This window comes from Oreochromis aureus, linkage group 11 (genome assembly GCF_013358895.1).
Source record: "Oreochromis aureus strain Israel breed Guangdong linkage group 11, ZZ_aureus, whole genome shotgun sequence".
NCBI lineage: Eukaryota > Metazoa > Chordata > Actinopteri > Cichliformes > Cichlidae > Oreochromis > Oreochromis aureus.
Window position 1 is genome coordinate 16,196,833 of NC_052952.1, and position 22,397 is coordinate 16,219,229.

The 22,397-nt window shown below is 39.2% G+C and overlaps 1 protein-coding gene and 2 long non-coding RNA genes across 5 annotated transcripts; 2 read left to right on the forward strand and 1 right to left on the reverse strand.

The window, feature by feature from the left end:
- The first annotated feature begins 5,105 nt into the window (after positions 1 to 5,105).
- On the forward strand, positions 5,106 to 6,816 carry LOC116324380 (urokinase plasminogen activator surface receptor-like). The gene is made up of 5 exons (XM_039620018.1): positions 5,106 to 5,210; positions 5,485 to 5,604; positions 5,686 to 5,829; positions 6,237 to 6,347; positions 6,463 to 6,816. Exons 1-5 carry the CDS (start codon positions 5,165 to 5,167, stop codon positions 6,663 to 6,665), a joined length of 624 nt encoding a protein of 207 aa, XP_039475952.1. The 5' UTR covers positions 5,106 to 5,164; the 3' UTR covers positions 6,666 to 6,816.
- A 7,021-nt stretch (positions 6,817 to 13,837) lies between these two features.
- LOC120442760 lies at positions 13,838 to 15,585 on the forward strand. Of its 2 annotated transcripts, none has more exons than XR_005614901.1 (3): positions 13,838 to 14,294; positions 14,560 to 15,114; positions 15,197 to 15,585. It is a non-coding gene; the product is annotated as an uncharacterized LOC120442760 (long non-coding RNA). The 2 variants fall into 2 exon arrangements; XR_005614902.1 differs by lacking the exon at positions 15,197 to 15,585 and having other exon boundaries at positions 14,560 to 14,756; positions 14,841 to 14,856.
- Positions 15,586 to 15,618: 33 nt separating this feature from the next.
- On the reverse strand, positions 15,619 to 22,376 carry LOC120442584. Of its 2 annotated transcripts, XR_005614785.1 has the most exons (7): positions 22,327 to 22,375; positions 21,350 to 21,403; positions 21,099 to 21,246; positions 20,101 to 20,187; positions 15,930 to 16,042; positions 15,733 to 15,844; positions 15,619 to 15,652 (listed from the first exon to the last, which is right to left on the reverse strand). It is a non-coding gene; the product is annotated as an uncharacterized LOC120442584 (long non-coding RNA). The 2 variants fall into 2 exon arrangements; XR_005614784.1 differs by having other exon boundaries at positions 15,625 to 15,844; positions 22,327 to 22,376.
- Between the last annotated feature and the right edge of the window lie 21 nt (positions 22,377 to 22,397).

The following is a 22,397-nucleotide window of genomic DNA, read 5'->3' on the forward strand; positions in this document are numbered from 1 at the left end:
TTTTGACCCACTAATTCACATTCTCTCAGCTGATGGCTGGTTTTTAAAGAAGTGAACCTGTTGCATCTTTGTATATAAATTACAGTGCAGTTAGTAGATCACCCTGTGATTGTGACATCACATTAATTTGCCTCAGTAAATCTGTCGAATACTATATAAGACAGACATACTTTCAACATTTAAGTTTATGCTTTAAACTTCCCTTTTTGATACAGTTTATGGTTAAAGCTGGAACAGATAGCCATTAATACTCCCTTAACTAAGCTTCAAAAAGTCTAGGGTGCTGGTGGCTTCACACAAAGCACTGAGCACTTCTTCACTCACCTCTTTTCATTCTGTGTTTATGCACCACTTTGTATGTAATCATTAGTTATTAACTTCTAGCTTTCCTCCAGTGTGTCTTTTGTTCTTTCTACCTCCCCTCATGAGCAACCTGTTGTGAGAGATGGCTACCCCTCCTTGAGTCTGGTTCTGCTGGAGGCTTCTTCCTACCCAATGTCACCAAGTGCCTTAAGGGGACTGTTGTTGTCATTTGGTGCTCCATAATGTTAATGTTCGAATTGAATTGAATGTACCTAACAAACTGGCCAGTGAGTGCGTAAAAGTAATTTTCTGTTTCTGTTCTCTTGTTTTACTGAACACAACAGTTAGGGAGTGACATGACAGGAATCCAGATATATAGGGTGTTTAAGTAATACATGTTCTACAGAGCATACACAGGAATGTTGTTTTGTTGCCGGATGTTTCCTTAGAACTAAGAAAAGCTGTTGTATTGTGGTATTCATCAACCTGAAACAAACTGACTACCTCAAAATGTCTTGCTTCATTCACATCACACTGGTTGAGAACCACTGGTCCAACAAAGAAAAAAGCTTAATGCTACTGGCAGTTAGCGTTAGCTTTCTGCTTAAATTGTGATGGATACAAATTATTGCTTGGAATAACTTTCAGTTACAAATGCCAGGAAAAAAAAATGTAAAAACAGTAGAGTGAAAGGGCAAGAGAACAGTATAGCATCTTAAACCGGTATTTCTGATTTTCAGTGATACTGTATACTGTACCTTATTCATACACGTGATGATATTTTCTGCAACAACAAAACGTAATTATAATTTGTGTGTGCAGTAACTTTCATTACTCCTAAACCACAGTAAGTTTTAGTTTTTACTTTGTGCTTAACTGGGCAGCAACTTTTAATTATCTAGACTCAGAAAGCAGTGTTACAGGTCCTATGAAGTGTTTCTAATGTGAATGAATGAAGCCCTTATTTGTCGCTTGCAGTTGCCTGCAGCGAAATTGGACCCATTCCAACTGTACATACATTACACAAATGTCACATAGGGGAGACAGATCAGAACAGGTAGTGTAAAGAAAAACAATAAAATGTACAATACAAAAGTGCAGTGGAGGAGGAAAAAAAGAAACTCTACTCAGACTGAGCTCCTGATAGGGGATCAGTGTGAGAACAGAAAACAAAAACTCCTCAGCACAAAAGTTAATGAATCTTCAACGCCATGAAAACACATGGCAAGCAACAGGGTTCGATAAAGCGGTTAGTTAGAGTGTGTGCGTGTGTATGTGTGTCCTGTGTTCAGCCTGAGAGAGTGTCCTTTTACTCAGTTAAGCCAAAGTCAACAGTCCGCAGCCTACGCAGGTGGCCTTGAAGGATCTGGGCAAGAGAGTCAAACAGTCTTCGTTATCAAGGAGAATTTTGTTGTTCTCGTCAGCGTTGGCACTTAATCAGAAAAGTAACAAAAAACATCCAAAACAAACAAAACTACAGATATCAAATCACTCAGTCAACTCTTTAAATGTTAATTTAAAATTCAGCCATAGTGGAAAACCAAAAACAACAATATTCAATAAATAAAACCAGACCGCGGCTCTGCATTTTCATTAATTGTAACAAAACAAACAAAGCAAATAAGTCACGGTTGAGTGGATCGAGAGAGGGTATAAAGTTGAATGAATCAGCCGGATTATTGCACGCTGTCAATCGATATCCGTAATTTGTCAATATCTGACAAGCACATCAACCACAGGGATAGCAGCAGCCATAGGAGGAGGGGACATGCAGCTGATTGACCCGGAACTTATACAGAGTTCATTCCTGCCAACGGGATTCCCCTCCCCATCTCCAGCTGCCTCCCTCTTCCTGCTTCACCACAATCACCCACACATGCAGGGCCTTGGGGTGAATGTTGTATCTGTGTGTGCCCGTTTCTCTGTCTGTATGTCAGATCGGGTATTAGACGCCACCTCTCTTGGGACATCTCAGGCCCTCCAAGGTATGGAGGCCTATCTCCCCCCACCACTCCCCTTGCCAGTGGCTGACGCCCTCAGACATCAGTGCATTGGTGGTTCGTGGTGTCTGGGGCTGCGTGCTCAGGTATGCACCGGCTCATTCCCGGTGGCTGCTTGTCAGGGCCTAGCGCCTGTGGCTCGGTCGTGCCCCTTTTGGGGGGTGGGGTGCCTTCGGCCTCTGGGCCTGGGGCTTGGTCCACTCTGGCACAGCTGGCTGCCGGCGGAGCTCACGGGCACGTCACTGCAACCCCCTCTGGCTTCTGCTCTGCGGCTGCTGGGTGACCCATTATCTGGGGCTCTCCTCAGCTCTTTCTGGGAGAGTGGCACGGTTGCCCCTCCGTTGGTCTTCCTTGGTCTCTTGTGCCCTGAGGGTCTTCCCAGTACAACTGGTCTACTATATGAGCTCAGTTTGTGTCACATCTTGCACATTATCTGGAGAGGTATTTTCATTTCTGTCTGACAATTTTCATTAGATTCTCAGTGTTCCTCACATCTCTCTGCTTCTCTCTGCATCTGTCTGCTTTCTTGGACGTGTCCTGTCTCTCCCTGTCTTACGGTGTGGTAGAGTATTGTGTGAATTAATAAAAAAATCCATACATATGTTTATGATCAAAAGTTGGCCTTGTACTTCTAAGTGCGTTTAGCATACACAGGATATGTCAATGGAAAATTGTACTTAGTAGTCAGTATAAGCTTTTAATGATATAAGTTTCCATATATGCTTAGAGGTGTATAATCGATTGTGTAGTGTTAGGATGTGTGATCTGTAGAAGGCTGCAAGGACTTTTATGTGCATTCCAGAGTGTTCTGGTTTTCACACCCACATTTTGGGAGCATGGGAGAGGTCGTACCTTGTCTTATTGTTTTATGGTAGGATAAACGTATCTATGTCTGTTTTAGGCTAAGTGCCTTTTGTGTAGATGAACTGTTGGACTTCCAGACCAGCAGGTTTAGGGAAGTCGTTTATGGGGACACACACACACACACACACACACACGCACACACCTAAACATCCACATTCCAATGTAAGGAACAAACACCCACTGATGTATAAATAAAGACCAGGGCAGTCTCAGAGCGCGTGTCACAGAGCCCTGCTCTGTGCTGCCCTTGTATACAAGTAAAACTGTGTTTCTCCTCTCTGATTCTCAACTGAAGAAGTGTTTTAGAATAAATCTCCTGACAGGATAGTTTAGCCTTCCCCTTCATGTTCACATCAAAGCATCAGACCAACTACAATTATGGATAAGCGTATTGGTAGCAGATATTGAAAAAAATGAAAATATTAAACACACAGTATAGACTGAAAGTAACACAGCTGCAGACAAATCAGCAGTGTGAGTGCATGTGAGGAAAAACAGTGTAGGCCTACAGTAGTTCAGAATAAATGATGCTCTGTAAATGCACTAGCACTTCAGGTGCTTTGGTCAGTAAAGCAGTATTTGAGAAAATTGAAGGATTTTAAGTGTGCCTTATAGTGCAGAAAATCTGGTATACTTTCTGCATCCATAAGTCTGCTAGGGTCTGCTTGGTTCCCAGCAACGTCAGTTTTGACAGATGGTTAGCATGAGGTTATATGAGAACGTCTACACACCTACTTCTTTTTTTGTGACTGTCTACAGAGAATTTACATTACGATACGCCAACTACGCATGTTCTGTATCTGGCAGACCTGAAATGGATCTTAACAAAGTATAGTTAAAAGTGCAGAAGTGGTGAATGTGAACTGAAAGAGAGAATATCTCAATACATGTCCAATAAAAATGTATATTGACAAGCTGTCCGTGACTGTATTTCAGTTTTTATGTTCTGATAGCTTGTTTTATGGGATGAAAATAAAGACTGCTGTCTTTTTATGACCTTTGTACAAAGAGTTTAGTCAAAGTGTAAGTGAAAAGTATAGCAGCTTAAACCAGTATTTCTGGTTTGAAATGACATACTGTACCTATTTCAAACATATAGAATGTGTGGAACAACAAAACACAAGTCTAACTTGTGTGGCCAGTAACTTTCATTTCTCCTAAACCACAGCAAGCTTTGCTTTTGCTATTACTTTCTGCTTGACTGGGCAAGAAAAGAAACTTTCTTTGAGAACCACCACACAGTATGTTGGAATGGAATAAAACAACCTTATGGAGGTTTCTGTCTACTGTCTTATACAAAAATGAACAAAACATCGAGCACAGTCACATTATGATTGACTTTGTGTTAATCAGGTTAAATATGCATGTGTTATAATGTCAACATTATAACACATGCATAGAATTCAGTAAATTGAAATTTTTGTTATATTAGTACAGTTTATTTGCATGCCAGTTTTTGTACCGGATTTTAACTCATGAAATATCACTGCTCCAAAAACTAGTCAACCAACTTTTATTGTTGGACTAGCATGCTCTTTAAATTAAGATTGAGGCAACTATGCCAGCTTTCCAGGATCTCAGAAAAAGCATTACTGAGAAGCCCAAAGTCTAAAAAAGCACTTCTAATGACCTGTGTGTGTGTTCATAACTAAGATGATTTATTTACAAATGGCACCAGAAATCACTGTTACCACCCCAAATGCCGAATTGAGATGGAGGTTAAGTCATTATTAAATTTTAACTTTATTCTAATTCAGCCTTTTGGAAACTCTGAAAATGTGCAATTAAATAAATGGATAAATAAAGGAAATAGAGACAATTAAATTTAGTTTCAGAGGCTTTCTCTAAAGTCAGGTTTTATCACTGCCAAATGCAGAATAAAGGAGTGGTCTGAAAGAGAAGATCACTCCCCTCAAGTACTGCCATGTTCTCATGAGAACTACTTATTACCTGAACAGAAACTAAACTAAAATTCAGTTGTTTCTGACCATCACGCAATGCATATCCTTGTGTTGATCCTTGGCACTGTGCTGCTTCCTGCAGGCAAGTTTTTAGTTCAGTTATTTCTTGTTTAGCCTTTTCTTTTCAAAGAAAGCACATACTAATTTTCACTTACAGATTTTCCTTTTTAATGCTTTTACAATGTGTTGTTACACACCAGTACACATTTGCCTACATTTACAAATTCATGTACTATTTCTTATACTGTTGTCTTTCTTTAAAAAAAATCTTTTTTATTTATTCCATTGAATGTTTTAGAATTTGGCCATGCAGTGCTGGCAAGAAAAGTCTATTTAACTTATCTTTGTTTTGTCAGCCTATGCATTGAAATGTTACGAATGCATACCAGCATTATCTGGAAGCTGCACTGAGACAACAAAAGATTGTCCTTCCAATACTCAGTGTGGTTCACTGAGAACCATTACATCATATACAGGTAACATGGTACTTAGTTCTTAGTTCTTACTTTATTCTTTTTTGAACTGTTCTGTTTTCAATGGTTCCTCTTTGGTTGCAGATGGTTCAAAATCTGATGTTAAAATCAAAACGTGTGCTGGGGCTGAACAATGCTTCAATGGCTCAATCAACCTTGGATATCTCCAAACTGTAATTACCACCAAGTGTTGCACCTCTGATCTTTGCAACTCCCAAGATGCTCCCGGTAATTTGTATAATGTTTCTTGGTATTTTGAAATTGTACTTGGTTTTGTGGAAACTAAAATTTTGTATGATGAGCAAAAACTTAAGAAATTAAGTCAAATTTTACTGATTATGTGGAGAAATTTCTGGAGTGAGTCAGGAGGAAAATGTATTTTCCCTTAATCACTATGTTGATCTGAGGGTCTGAGGGTACAGTGACCCCATCTGTGTGAACTTTGTTAAAGAGTGTCTCATTGTCACAGACAGCAAAAGCAGTAAAACCTTTAAATATTTTAAAATGATCTCAATAAGTACAGAGAATAAGCATATTAATACCATAAATATATACTTTTTGTATATCTGATTTTTTTGGCACTTAGCTGCAATAAGCAGTGAAAAAAATATCACAAATATTTCTGTATTTAACAGCTGGAAGCATATCTTCTCCAAATGGGAAAAAGTGCTTCCAATGTGAAGGAAACAACTGCAATAAAACTCTATCCTGCAATGGAAATGAGGACTACTGCATCTCAGTAGCAGGTAACAGGCCTACTGTGTTTAGTGTCTGCATGTTTGTTCTTTCCTGCTCATAAGAACATTCAGTGATTCCTTGGTTCAAATTTGCAGCACAGTAAAATAATTTTTGTTTTCTCAGTTACTTCAGGAGATGTAACTCTTAAAGTAAAGGGCTGCGCCTCCAAGCTGATTTGCTCAAACACACAAAATCCAGAGATCACAGGAATCACTGGAGCAAAAATCAGCTGCTGCCAGGGTGACCTCTGCAACAGCTCCAGCAGTACAACTGCCAGTCTTCTGCTTTTTGTGACATCGCTGATCTTGTTGGTCTTGTTCTCTTAGCTGATGGAAACAACAGCATCATAGCCCAATTGTTCTTCTCTCCTTCAAAATGCTTTCACCCATTTATCACAAAGCTCTGAGAAAATAAAAATGTAAGGATTAAATCTAATTTTCACTTTTGAAACATAAATGAATAAATTTCTTAAAATTCTGTCTGTATTTTTGATTTTTGATAATTTCTAAAACTTTTTTGCACTGAATGAATTTGGAAAAGAATATCAACAAAATGCCTACATAGCACAGAGTTAGTGAAGGAAAATGTACTCATTATTCTTGTCTTGCAAACACATCTCATCAGAAGGTAACAGGCATACAGCGTTAAGTCAATCAGGTTCTGCAGGTTTGTTCAGTGATTCCTTTGTAAAAACTTACAGGTTCTCACCTTACAAATATGCCATAGAGACAATTTTATATAATCTTATTTTTTCACATAGGGACAGGACTGTGATTCAACTAATCTACACTTGGCTGACTTTTATCATAGGAATTAGATGCTGATTTATTGCTTTAGAGTATAGATCATTCTGTCCCTTAGACCTCATTCTGTTTATTTCGAGACAATTCTGAAGATATTATCTGAATCTCTAATGGACACATTTTGGTATACATGTCAGTTTAGACATAGATGTAGACTTTATTTATCCCACACTGGGGAAATTCAGAAATTCACGTTACAGCATCACAAATGTCAGGAAGAAAGAGTGATTCAAAGATATCTTAGAAAAAATAAAAATAGAAAAACAAATGAAAAATGGGAGTACTGGAAATTGTGCAGTGGGAGTGATAGAATATACGTGCGTATTTTAGCAGGTATCTATTGTATGTGTTTGTTATACAGTCTAATATGATCCTCCACATGCAGGTGATGAGTTTGAGTGTTGTCCATGATGGACATTTGCTTGGCTAACACCCTCCTCTCATTAACCTCCTCTATGGGGTCTAAGGGACTGGCCATGAGAGAGCTGGCCCCCTACAACAATTAAGTCGTTTCCTGTCCCTCTCTGTGCTGCTTCCAGCAGAAAATCGCAAACTCATATCAGCAGAGTTGTGATGATTGAATAAACTGCTAACCAGAGATGGGCAGTAACGCGTTACTTGTAATGCGTTACTGTAATCCGATTACTTTTTTCAAGTAACGAGTAATGTAAGGGATTACCATTACAAAAACGGTAATTAGATTACCGTTACTTTCCCGTAGGAACGCTGCGTTACTGCGTTACTAAAACCGTGAGTTTTTTGCGAGAATGTCTCATGATAGTGACGTAAGCGACTGCGACGTTCGTGACAACAGCTGTTCACAGATCAACAATGGATAATATATCGAGTGCGGGAGAGAGTATGAGCGTGCAGCGTTTAAAGCGTGGAAGTACTGACCTTATTTTGAGTTTGATTCCATAAAAAGTGACAAAAACATTAGCGTCCGTTGTGCGTGGGAAGAAAACTTCTTTTTACAGCGAAAAAAACCCATAAACTTCCAAGCAAGCACCGAGTGTACTACGACTGCAATGGGAAATTGACAGAGAAACTCGCGGAGTCTTCAACTGACCGCTGCGGCACACCTGCACCAGGGCAAACCTCCGCCTACCCCAGTCCTGCTTTACAGGTGAAAATAGAGCAACTAACCTTTGACTTTATTTATTTTCTGCTGTGTTTTACTTGCATCTATTTGAAAGAGTTAGTGTAAACACACAAAAAATTTTATTTTATGTGCTGGAATGTGCAGAAAATAGGTTTAAATGTTAAACAAATTTCTTCCAGTCAGAGAATGTTGCATATAATTTAATTTTTGCTTGATGCATAAAGTTAAAAGATTAAAACTAATAAAACAAGTTTTAAAAAGAGACTTTTCCATTTGATTACATTTTGTATGATGGATTACGCAGAAAAAGTAGAATTGGGCTGAAAGATCTATCGCTTTATCACCTATTCAGGTTGTAAATCGAGTTTTTAAAAAGTGACTAAGTAACTAAGTAATTAATTACTTTTGAAAATAAGTAATCAGTAAAGTAACGGGATTACTTTTTTGGGGAAGTAATCAGTAATTAGTTACTGATTACTTTTTTCAAGTAACTTGACCAACACTGCTGCTAACATCCAGAGTGGCTGCATTAACAACAGAACAAAGGCATGCAAGTTTAATGCAATTCAAACCTGTCAGCCAGACATCATATCCATGTCACAAGTGTCATCCACAGCAGTATAGATTACAAATAAAGTTTAGGAAAGGTTCTTTGTCTGCCACTGAGCAACTTGTGAAGTTTCTACCTCTAACAGCCAGCGTATAGAACAAACCTAATGACATTCACATAAAGCTTCAGTCAAGCAATTCTTTGAGGGTTGCAAAACTGGGCAGGTAACCTGCATAAAATGAAGCTGACTCAGTCCCCAATACAACTGAAAACCTGTGTGTTTATCACAACAACATAGCAGTGTTTGCTCAATATACTTTACGATTTGGCTTAGTGTGCATTCCAATAATTAACTCAGCAAGTGAAACAGCCTCACATGTGTTAACAGAGGGAGAAAATACTATTTTCTGAAGCACATTGTTTATTACAGTCAGTGGCCAGTAGGCGTCACTGTGGTGATCGGTTTAGGATTTCCAGTACAAGATTTCCAGGCTCTGAATAAACATGTGCATGATCACCTCACATAGTGAATCTGCACAGTTCCAGTGAAATCTGGAGCTGATGTGATCTGGGCTTGTTGCTTTTCTGGTCTTGAGCTTCTCCAGCTCCTTCCTCACATGATCAGGAGTCAAGGAGAGGATGGTATAAGGTGACAAAGGGGAAAGGCAATAATTAAAGCACAGAAAGATGAGAAGTGGAAGTGAGATATGGAATGATCAGGTTGAAGGTGGAGTGGTGTGACTGGTCATGGGGGCTATATGACGCAGATTCAAGTGGTGTGTAGAGGGTACATATTGACAGATGTGGTTGGGGGAGGGAGTGTTCTTTCATTATACACACTTTTTCAGTGTGCCAGTATAAAGATGGGAAGAAAAAAGAGAAGAACAGTGTGGGAGAATTAAATTCAGCTGATTTACTATAAAAAAAAATTCTCAAGAAAAGACTAAATGTAGCGTTTTACTTGTTACCCTACCTCTGGCCTGGATGGATGGATTGAGTTTTAGTGATTCTGTTAACAAATCAGTACTTCCATAGTGCTTCAACAGGTGGGCCACACGTTTAATCATCCAATGACATGTGATTTGTCTTCAGCAACATCATCCATGCTCAACTGCAGTATCTTCCCAGGCCAGAGACAGGACTATCCGGGAACCAAGGTCAACATGTTCCTGCTTTCTGTGCAGGAAAATGAGGTGGAGGATATATGTAAAGTTTATCCTCCACATAAAAGTTAACTTTAAATTAAAGAAGGGAATACAGTCAATACTCCCTCTGCAAAATCTGATGCACTCAGTAGTTATTTTGTGTTAATATTGGACATTTCTAACTAATCTATACATGACCCAGATAACACTGAGTTAAGTCAATCCAAGTCATTCAAGTTGTGAGAATGAATCAGACTCAAAGCATTCAAAGTTTTATTGTTGACCTAACCTGCTTTTTGAAAGAAAGATTGTTTTGATGTCCATTATACTTCGGTTTTATCAGCTTTCACAGAATCACAGAAGAAGCACTCCAGAGATGCACAAAACTAGAAAAATCCACAAAAGCATTTCTAATAGCGTGAGTATTCATCACTAAGACAAACTAAATATTGCTATCTGTAGCATCAACTGCTGCTGCTCTCTTTGGGAGTGGACATCCTGCAAAGATCACTCTTGACAACCCAATGATGCAATAATGAAAGATGGTTAAATAATTTTAAAACTTTACCACAAACTCTTCTTACAAATGTATTGAAACTTTAAACATTTGAAAATATTATAGAATAGAAAATTTAAATAACTTGACTTTGTTTTATAATTATTATTTGTCACTGTCAAACACAGAAGGAAGGAGTGCTCTGAAAAAAGAAGACAACCTTTTGTCACCAGAACTGCTTATAACCTAAACAGAAACTAAACTGAAACTCACTTGTATCCGACCATCACACATATACGCATATTTGCTGATCCCTGGGACTGTGCTGCTCCCCAATGTCAAGTTTTTTGTTCAGTTATCTGTTCTTTAACTTTTACATTTCTAAAAAAGTAAGTACTGTAATTTCCAGTTATTCATTTTTATTTTTTAATGCGTACATGCCGTATTGAACTGTTAGTTTTTTGTGTAAAGGTTTTAGAATGTGTCCATGCATTGCAGACAAGAAAAAATGATTTAACTTATCTTTACCTTGTAATATTTCTTGTTTTATCAGCCTGTGCATTGAAATGTTATGAATGCATAATGGGACCCTCTCTGGGAAGCTGGACTGAAACTGAAACTGTTTTAGATCCATTACACTCACAGAGCACTCTACAGGCTGCTAACATGGAAACTTTAAATAAAAACAGCAGCATGTTTCATAGACCTATCATTTGCTCTTTTGATTATCCACATTATTATCAACAGCTTCATCCATCCTGGGCGAAAACTGGTGAGAGAGACCATGCTGGGTTTCGTCGTTCCAGAGGTTTGGAGAAACTTGTTCCCTTTCTTTCATCACAGAAAGGTGTCACATGTTCTGTTAACCCACTGAGAGATGCACCATTTCAGAAACATCAGGAAGACTGAAGTTCATTGCAAGGATGAAGGAGGACTGATGATGTTCACCACCAGGTCTCTTACAGGGAAATCTTCTGAACAACACGATAGGCTTGCCCCAGAAGATGGATAAACCCAGCATTTCATGAACACTGTGATGGAGGCCGTTGCTTTGTGTAATGTTATAAATAGTTGGAAAATCCTCAGAGGCTCTGGACTTTTACATAAAGATATTATATTCAGTTCTGTAAAAAGTATATTTAAAAATATATGATCCTCTCTGGTTACTCTGGTATGAATGACTCTGAATCACTTTATGGTAAATAACACAGTATTGACAAAAAACGGTGAAAGATTTCCAGATTACTAATTTTTAGTTCAACATACAAGTGATGACCTTTGACCTTCATCAGGTTTTATTTAATTGTGTCAGAGAGAATCTCATGTGCTCTTCATGCAGCTGAGTACATCAAGTGTTTAAAACAGAAGCTGTACAGGGCCCTGTTTCAGAAAGCGGGTTTAGAAAACTCAGAGTTAAAAATGATACTCAGGGTTGAGTAACCCCGAACTGTCCAACTCGGAATATTCGGTTTCAGAAAGGCTGATAACAATTAGTTCAATCAACGCGGAGTTGCTTTAACCCCAAGTTAAGCGCGCGCACGAGGATACATAAAGCCCTGGGGCCTGTTCTTCGTACCTCGCTAAGTAAGTTAGCCGGATTTGAATGTTGACGATTTCGCGTGATCTTGGATCGTTCGGTTCTCCGAAGCTCATCTGGGACTTGCTGTCATAGCAACAGATCCGTAAGCGTAAACCTGCTCGGGAGCAGGTTTACTTTATGTAAACAGGATTAGATCGCGGCCACTCAGGTATGTCCGCTGCAGTTATATGAAAGCAACAGCGATATTTCGCCACTGTTTTACCATAAATAAATATTATCAATGTAACTAAAGATAATGCAGCATTTGATGCTTTTATTGATGTCATACAGATACATACAGGTCATTTCCGAAAAAAAGGGAAATGTACTATTAATCATTCTATTACATGTAGTAGATCATGTCAGATGTAATTCATATTTTAGAGTAGTAATAGTAAATTACTACGTGCAATCAAGATGAGAGACCACGGCTATAAAAGCGAAGGTGGATTTGGGAAGTCTGTCGCAGCCATGTCCTGTCCGTTTGTACGCGAGCAAGGAAGGTGCAAGATTGATAAGGAGAGTTTACAGAATTTAGCGTATATTGCGGGATAGACAGGATCCTTTAGCTCAGCGCGACGGTGTGCTCATAGAGAGATATCGATTCTCCCGTGAGGGTATTATTTACTTTCTTCTCTCTCTCTCTCTCTCTCTCTCTCTCTCTCTCTCTCTCTCTCTCTCTCTCTATATATATATATATATATATATATATATATATATATATATATATATATACTTACTGTACTGTATATACTTACTCCCGACTTACTGTGCATGCTTCAGTCACCCCTTGCATGGGAACAGGTAAAAGTGATGGAGTGTTATGTCAAACTACACACAAAAAAACCCACAATGTCAATAAATGTCACAGTACAAAAAGGGGTGTGACGAGTGGGTGCAGGACCACCACCTGTCTTTATTTGCTCTGCCCTTTTCTTGGTTGCTGTTATACACAAACAAACAGATTATTCCAGGGTCTCTTGTCATAGACTAAAAGCAATATAAGTGATAAATATTACCATTCTGTGGAATATTCTTATATTTCACTTTTACTTTTTCCCATGTTCTAGTGGGTCCTGTTGTGGCTCTAATGTCAAAGAGGATATGATGTGATATAATATAATATGGTATAATATAATATCACATGATATAATGTAATATCATGGATCACTTACGAGTTTAATTTGTCAGCAACTTTCTGCCAGCCCTCTCTCCTTGCTTTTGCAGCCTTTGCAGTGTTCCCTTGCGTTTTAATTAAACTCTGAAACTCCTGATATCCCTCAATCAAGAGTTCTTGGTCTGCTGCCGTGAAATACTGAGCGCGCTCCTTCGACATCTTCGCCGACCAATCACAGGGTTGCCGATCAATGTTTCTACTATCGATGCGTAGCCCCTTTTAAGCCACCCAGTGATCTCAGATTACTTCATCCAGCTATACTAATCGTCAACAACAGGTGTGTTCGGAGAACCGGATTAGCGAGCTTGGATGTGTCATTTGATCTTGGATGTAGTAAGCGAGGTACGAAGAACAGGCCCCTGATTAGTGGAGCACAGATTAAGCGAGGCACCATGGAGATGGAGGGAAAGAAGGCGCGGTCAATGTATTTTACAGCGCTTGAGGCCGAAATTCTGATGGCAGCATATGCCGATAACATGCATATTTTGCGGAAAAAAAGTAACACAGCCTCAGCTGCAAAAGAAAGGGAGCATGCATGGCAAAACATAGCCGACAGAGTCAATGCGTGAGTGTTAATTTAAACATTGATCTAGGGATTTCCACCCATGTAACACGTTATTGCATTATATTTCATTTTATTTTTTATTTTATACATTTTATTTTGTGATGTGATGTGAGCGCAGGTGCAACCCAACAGGCCCCAAATGTTCCTGGCAGCAAGTAAAAATTAAATATAAAAATATAGTCCAAACAGGTAAGGTGTAATTGTATTATGAGCCATAGTGCTTGGTCTGTTTGTCCTATGTAAATCAATTGCAGTTAGAGGCTACATTAATTTCCTTTCTGTAAGCACTTATTGAACTTATCTGAGCACAGTACAAGTACATATTTGCTTACTCTGTATGCTCAAATGTGACCCGTTATAGCCAACAGAAAAAAAGCAGAGGCCTGAAAAACAGGTGGGGGTCCTCCACCACCACCACTCACAGAGGCTGAGCAGTTGGCCCTCAGCCAAAACAGTGGGCGCCCTGTGGCTGAAGGCATCTCTGCGGGGACATCCTCTGAGTCAATAACCCCGCAAGACACAAGTGCCTACATAAGAGGTAAATTCAAAATAATACATGATGTGCATACATCCTTTCTTCACAGTCACCTTTGCAGTGCTACTCATTCATTTGATAAACTCTTTACCATAATGAATTATTTTGTAGTGAAGTTATTTTCCTACTGATTTTGCCTTCCCTCAGTCTTGGTTGTCTTTGAGAGCACAATGACAATGAAGTGTAAGGTGATTGGTATATGTTTGTTAATTGCCATTTGGTCCCTTGTAAGTTATAAGTGACCTGTGGAAACCTCATATTCCATCAGTTGATGGTGATGGTGTACTGCATCTGGTGCAGCCTCCTGTTGAGCCAGACCAACATGCAGTTGTGAGTACTCTTAATACTCCACAGATTATATGAGTTTACAGTAGAACAGCAATGTTGTTAATTTCATTACTACAGGAAATTGAAGAAATATTGACAGCTGTTACAGAGGAGGAAGCAACAGAGACACTTTATGAGGTTTACATCTTACAATGGAAAATATAACAATTGAATAAAATGTGGTACTATAATAAAACCATGGACTTTCTATGTCTCTAACAGAGTGATGATGGAAATGAAGAGGAAGAGGGTCCAGCCACTTCTCCAACAAACCTTTCCTCAGTAAGATGTTCAGCACTGATTTACAACCAACCTAAGTAGGCATGTACTATGAATGTCAATGCTATTTCCTGTGTTTCCATAGCTCCCTGTAAAGCAGCTGTATAAGAAATATTTGATCAAGAAAATAAAGAAATGCGACTTGGAAATGGAACACTTCAAGCAGCAGATCCAAAAGACCAAGATTGAGATTTTACTGCTGGAACATCAGTTAAGGGTGGGTGAAGTTGTCAGAGATGGACGAATTATTTCAGTGTTCGAACAACATAATAATATACTTATTAATACTTTGTGTACAGGAAATACAGGCGACCAATAAAGCCAGTTGAACAGAAAATCTGTTTATTCTTCTTTCAACATGTTGAGGTGATGGGTCAAAGGAAATGATTGTGACATATGGTGTCTCTGACTGCTCTTCCATCTTGTATGTCCGTGGGAGGGTCAGGATGTTCATGGTTTGGATCACTGCTGATGTTTGGTTCAGAAGGACAGTGTTCTCCTCTAATTGTGGCAATGTTGTGAAGAATCACACATGCCACAATAATGTCACATGCCCTTTCTGGGGTGACCCTGAGTCTTTGAAGGCACTGGAACCGGGGCTTAAGCATTCCGATAGTCATTTCAACTCTGGCTTTTGTCCTGCAATGAGCCAGATTATATCGCTGCTGTGGGCCCAGTTCAGGGTCAGGGTAAGGGTAAGCAAATAGGGTAAACATGGATACCCCTATCACCAAGCAAGTAGCCAGTGAACTCTCCTAAGACAGAAGGATACACTTCAGTTCAAATGTCCCTGTAGCAATTGGTCTTTATATATTTTAAAGTATTTTCAACTCACCATGTCCAAATTTTGTGCTCAGTGTACATTCACGAAAAATTCGTGAGTCATGAACAGAGCCTGGCCACTTGGCTTCCACATTTGTGATAATGTTGGCAGCATGACATATGATCTTCACAGTGCAGAGAACACAAATTAGCATCCATTACCATAATGAAATAATGTGTTAGTTTGAAATGCTACAGGGAACTATGTACCTGTACATTAATGCTGTGGAAAGACTTCCTGTTCACATAGTCTCCTTCATTTACTGAGGGAGCAATGATTGGCATGTGAGTGCCATCTATACAGCCAATCACGCCTGGGAACCCTGAAAATAAATGTAAAATTTAAGTAGTAGTTCAAGTATCACCACATCATGAATTAGGTTTTGTTCATCCTGATACCTGCAATTTTGTGGAATCCCTCTTTGATAAATCTTGTGGGTCTATGACCGGGGAACACCACAAACGAGTACAGGAGACGTTTCAGTGCAACTGTAACATTCCTGACTGCCCGACAGACGGTAGCCTTGGAAACGTGCTCAGCGTCACCAATATTATACAGAAAGCTCCCGTTTGCAAAAAAACGAAGTGCAATACACATAATATGTACAGAACTGAGAGAATGTCCGCGATGTGTCACATGAGCAATATAAGGCCTGAGGATGTTATTCAAATATATTATAGATTGTGCTGAAAAACGGTAACGTTCACACAGAAAATCATCAGGACATGATAAAATGTCCAAACGCGCTCTGATCACTCTCTCCCGGCGGAGAGCTCTGCGGAGAATTTGGGCTTCAACATCTACTGGCTCTTCAAGGAAGGGGCACGCCATGTCTGACACTTCCTACAGTCAGGTTTCCGACAAAGAGGCGGAGAAGGTCAGGGTTAGTTGAAGTAAACCTGCTAGGGGGCAGGTTAGCTTCACGGAGTGTGTCGTCATAGTAACTCACTCAGAATTAATCTAAACTCGCTTTGTGAAACCGAAAACCCAGAGTTTTCGTTAACTCAGGGTATACTTACTCAGAGTTTGCACTAAACCGGCTTTCTGAAACAGGGCCCAGGGGCCCGTTCTTCGTACCTCGCTTACTACATCCAAGATCAAATGACACATCCAAGATCAAATCATCGCGCTAACTTTGAGCTCGCTAATCCGGTTCTCCGAACACACCTGTTGTTGACGATTAGTATAGCTGGATGAAGTAATCTGAGATCACTGGGTGGCTTAAAAGGGGCTACGCATCGATAGTAGAAACATTGATCGGCAACCCTGTGATTGGTCGGCGAAGATGTCGAAGGAGCGCGCTCAGTATTTCACGGCAGCAGACCAAGAACTCTTGATTGAGGGATATCAGGAGTTTCAGAGTTTAATTAAAACGCAGGGGAACACTGCAAAGGCTGCAAAAGCAAGGAGAGAGGGCTGGCAGAAAGTTGCTGGGACAAATTAAACTCGTAAGTGATCCATGATATTACATTATATCATGTGATATTATATTATACCATATTATATTATATCACATCATATCCTCTTTCACATTAGAGCCACAACAGGACCCACTAGAACATGGGAAAAAGTAAAAGTGAAATATAAGAATATTCCACAGAATGGTAATATTTATCACTTATATTGCTTTTAGTCTATGACAAGAGACCCTGGAATAATCTGTTTGTTTGTGTATAACAGCAACCAAGAAAAGGGCAGAGCAAATAAAGACAGGTGGTGGTCCTGCACCCCTCGTCACACACCCTTTTGTACTGTGACATTTATTGACATTGTGGGTTTTTTTGTGTGTAGTTTGACATAACACTCCATCACTTTTACCTGTTCCCATGCAAGGGGTGACTGAAGCATGCACAGTAAGTCGGGAGTAAGTATATACAGTACAGTAAGTATATATATATATCTATATATATATATATATATATATATATACAGTTAAGCCCATAATTATTCATACCCCTGGCAAATTTTGACTTAAAGTTACTTTTATTCAACTAGCAAGTTATTTTTTGACTGGAAATGACACAGGCGTCTCACAAAAGATAATAAGATGATGTACAAGACGCATCATTGTGGAAAAAAATATTTCTCAGCTTTTATTTACATTTGAGCAAAAAGTATCATGTCCAGAATTATTCATACCCTTTACAAACTGTCACAGTCTCTGGGAAAATCCAAAGTTCCATACCATTCCAAATAGTCAAAGCTGTTCTAAAGCATCCTAATTACCCTGATTAATTGGAAATAGCTGTTTTGATCAACTCAACAGGTGAAAAACAGCAGCTCTCTGCAGGTGGTCTGTGGACATTCATGGCTAAGACAAAGGAACTCAGTGAGGACCTGCAGCTGTGCATTGTGGCTGCTCACAAGTGAGGAATGGGCTACAAGGCCATATCCAAATGTTTTCAAGTTCCAGTGGCTACAGTGCAAAGTATTATTAAAAATACAAGATGTTCCGCACTGTGGAAAATCTCAGAGGATGTTGTCGGAAGCCAAAAGTGAAACCTGTGCTGGCCAGGAGAATAGTGAGAGAGGTGAAAAAGAATCCAAGGATCACCACCAAGGCCATTCTGGTGAATCTGGGCTCTGCTGGTGGCAATGTCTCAAGGCAGACAGTCCAACGGACACTGTTGGGTTCCACGGATGCAGACCAAGGAAAACGCCACTTCTCCAGGCACTTCTAAGGCATGCAAAAGCTCATTTGGCCTTTGCAAATGCTCATCTGGACAAAGAAGAAGATCTCTGGTCTTCAGTATTATGGTCAGATGAAACAAAAATTGAATTATTTGGTCATAATGATGTTGCCTTCATTTGGCACAAAAATGGAGAAGCCTTCAACCCAAAGAACACCATCCCCACTGTCAAACATGGTGGTGGGAACCTAATGCTTTGGGGGTGTTTTTAGCCAATGGACCAGGGAACCTAATCACAGTAAACAGCACCATGAAAAAGAGCAATACATGAAAATTCTCAACAACAACATCAGGCAGTCTGCAGAAAAACTTGGCCTTGGGAACCAGTGGACATTTTAGCACGACAATAACCCAAAACATACAGCAAACGTGGTGAAGAAATGGTTAGCAGACAACAACATTAACGTTTTGCAGTGGCCTAGCCAGAGTCCTGACTTGAATCCAATTGAGAATCTGTGGAGGGAGCTAAAGATCAGGGTGATGGCAAGAAGACCCTCCAACCTGAAAGATTTGGAGCTCATTGCTAAAGATGAATGGGCAAAATGCCTGTGGAGACATGCAAAAGCTGGTCTGCAATTATAGGAAGCGTTTGATTGCTGTAATAGCCAATAAAGGCTTTTTTTCTATTGATTATTGAGAAGGGTATGAATAATTCTGGACATGATACTTTTTGCTAAAATATAAATAAAACCTGAGAAATATTTTTTTCCACAATGATGCCTCTTGTACATCGTCTTATTATCTTTGGGGAGACACCTGTGTCATTTCTGCTCAAAAAAGAACTTGCTTGTTGAACAAAAGTAACTTTAAGTCAAAATTCGGCAGGGGTATGAATAATTATGGGCTTAACTGTATATATGTAGAGAGAGAGAGAGAGAGAGAAAGTAAATAATACCCTCACGGGAGAATCGATATCTCTCTATGAGCACACCGTCGCGCTGAGCTAAAGGATCCTGTCTATCCCGCAATATACGCTAAATTCTGTAAACTCTCCTTATCAATCTTGCACCTTCCTTGCTCGCGTACAAACGGACAGGACATGGCTGCGACAGACTTCCCAAATCCACCTTCGCTTTTATAGCCGTGGTCTCATCTTGATTGCACGTAGTAATTTACTATTACTACTCTAAAATATGAATTACATCTGACATGATCTACTACATGTAATAGAATGATTAATAGTACATTTCCCTTTTTTTCGGAAATGACCTGTATGTATCTGTATGAAATCAATACAAGAATCAAATGCTGCATTATCTTTAGTTACATTGATAATATTTATTTATGGTAAAACAGTGGAGAAATATCGCTGTTGCTTTCATATAACTGCAGCGGACATACCTGAGTGGCCGCGATCTAATCCTGTTTACATAAAGTAAACCTGCTCCCGAGCAGGTTTACGCTTACGGATCTGTTGCTATGACAGCAAGTCCCAGATGAGCTTCGGAGAACCGAACGATCCAAGATCACGCGAAATCGTCAACATTCAAATCCGGCTAACTTACTTAGCGAGGTACGAAGAACGGGCCCCAGGTCTGAGATCAGCAGCTTTCTGAAACATCAAACTGAGGTCCTGTTAATGCTGTTACTGTTAATCCCTGTTACTACTGTTAATTCCTTTGACTTTTGTCTTTAACTTTATCAATAAAACAGCTGCAGCTTTCACTGACAGCACATGTGGTACTTTAACCTTTTTACTGCAGTTAACATGTGAATATGTTGGATGATCTGTCTGTTGTCACTGGGTGGTGCTGAGGTCCGAATCTGAGGGCAGCTCCTGTAATCACAAAGAGAACAGAATCATCACAAACTGAAATATAAAGTTTTTCTCTCAAATATGAAATATTTGAGAGAAATATATAAAGCTGATCCATCTCTATCCTCACACACTCAGTATCTGAAGTTCTGCTCTTACATTTTTTCAGTTCTACAGTTCTGCTGACAGCTGACATCTGAGCTGTTTATTAAAAAAAGGCCAAAGCCTTATATACTAACATGGAGGAGGCGGGGTTTATGACCTATACTGCAGCCAGATACCAGGGGGCAATCGAGATGTTTTAACTTCATTTTTGGGGAGCTATTAGGTGGTCGGTATTTTATACAGGCATTGGTGTTGTCTTGTCTCCTCCTCTTGTCTCCCCAGCGTAATGGTAGTTTGTATAACAAAAGCTACCCGCAGGGGGTGCAAGGGGATTAAAAAAGATCACAGAGGAAGACAGGGCAAGTCTACAAATAAAAAGCTAGCTGAAGCTAGCACAAAGAGCAATTCTTCATGTTTATTCATAAAGAATAACATTATTAAACCTAGTCCATCTAGTTCCCATGTGCATTCCTTCCCCCCACCTCCTAGGTCAAGCTGCACGAATTAGTCTGCATCTTAGTGTTTCCTGTTTTACACTGACAATTTCACATCCTGTGTTCAGTGTTAGTTTATTCATCCCAGCTGTGTGCCCATGTGTTTCCACTCTCCCCAATCATCATCTTGTGCATATATTGTGTCTGTTTCCCTTTATCTTTTGTCAGGTTGTGTGCATCTCACTCCATGGTCCAAGTTCCTCGTCCAGGTCTCATGTTCTGTCTTCTCTGTGCTCAGGTTTAAGTTTTAGTTTTAGTTTGCCAGGCTTAGTTTGCAAGTTCTTGTTTTGCCTTTCATTTTTAAGTTCTTCCAGCCTTTAATAAATGGCTTACCTTTTGTTTAAAACTACTCTCGCCTTTACGCGTCTGGATTTGGGTCCACCTCTCACGTTACGTTACGATCTGCCATCTCAGATCATGACAGATAATCTCTCAACTTGTTTTAAGAGATGAAAATACAGACTGCTGTCTTTTTATTTCCCTGTAAAAAAGAAAAAGAAAAAAAAGAGTAGAGTGCAAGTGAGCAGTATAGCAGTTTAAACAGCTGTTTTTACCGGTTTATGGTTTTCAATGATGTACTGTACCTCATTCATACGCGTGATGATATCATGTGTGCAGCAATTAAACAGGAGTATAATCTGTGTGGGCAATAAGCACACAAATTGAAAAAAAAAACAAGTCTGCTCCTGGAAACAATTATTTGCAATCTAAAAGTCCTTCAGCAATGGAATAAAACAACCTTACAGAAGTTTCTATCTACTATCCGAAATAAAAAGAAATAAAGCATTTTAATAAAACTGACATTTAGAGCAAATAAGCACACTTGAAACTAAAACAATTCCCAAACAAGTTCCTCAGTAAATTCAGGACTAAAAAAATAACACAGCATAGATGTTAATACAATTTAATGACAAAGACTTAATTATCTAGACTCAAGAAAGCACTGAGTCACAGGTCCTATGAAGCCTTTTCCCTGTTGGTTGCTTTAACTTTGAATAGAAAAAACTACATCAAGCACAAAGGTCACATTATGAGAAACTTTGTGTTAAACAGAGACACATGGATATGGATATGTTATAATGTGCACATGAAGACGTTATTTAAAAAAGGCTATTTTTACCATATTAGTACAGTATATTTGCAAGACAGATTCTGTACTTTTTTAACTAGTTAAATCTGGTCAGTCTGGTCACCTGTCTAAAAACTAGTCAGTCATTCAAGTTAACCAAATGAAATTGAAAGTACGCAGAGTTTAACTATTTGAGATTGAAACTGAAAGGCTGACCGCAATTATGATTACCTGCTTTCATAGGATCTCAGAAAAAGCATTACAGAGAAGCACAATGCTTAAAAAAGCACTTCTAATGACCTGCGTGTTCATCACTGAGACAATTTATTTACAAATGGAGCAAAAGATCACTGTTACCACCCCAAAATCGTGTTAAGTCATTTTTAAACTTTAACTTTATTCTTCTTCAGCCATTTGGAAACTCTAAAAATGTGCTAATAAATAAATGGATACATAAAGTATAAAGCAAAGAAAGGAAAAAGAGAAACTTACATTTCGTCAACTTTTATCACTTCTGAAAGCAGAAGGAAGGAGTGGTTTGAAGGAGAAGATCAACCCCTCAA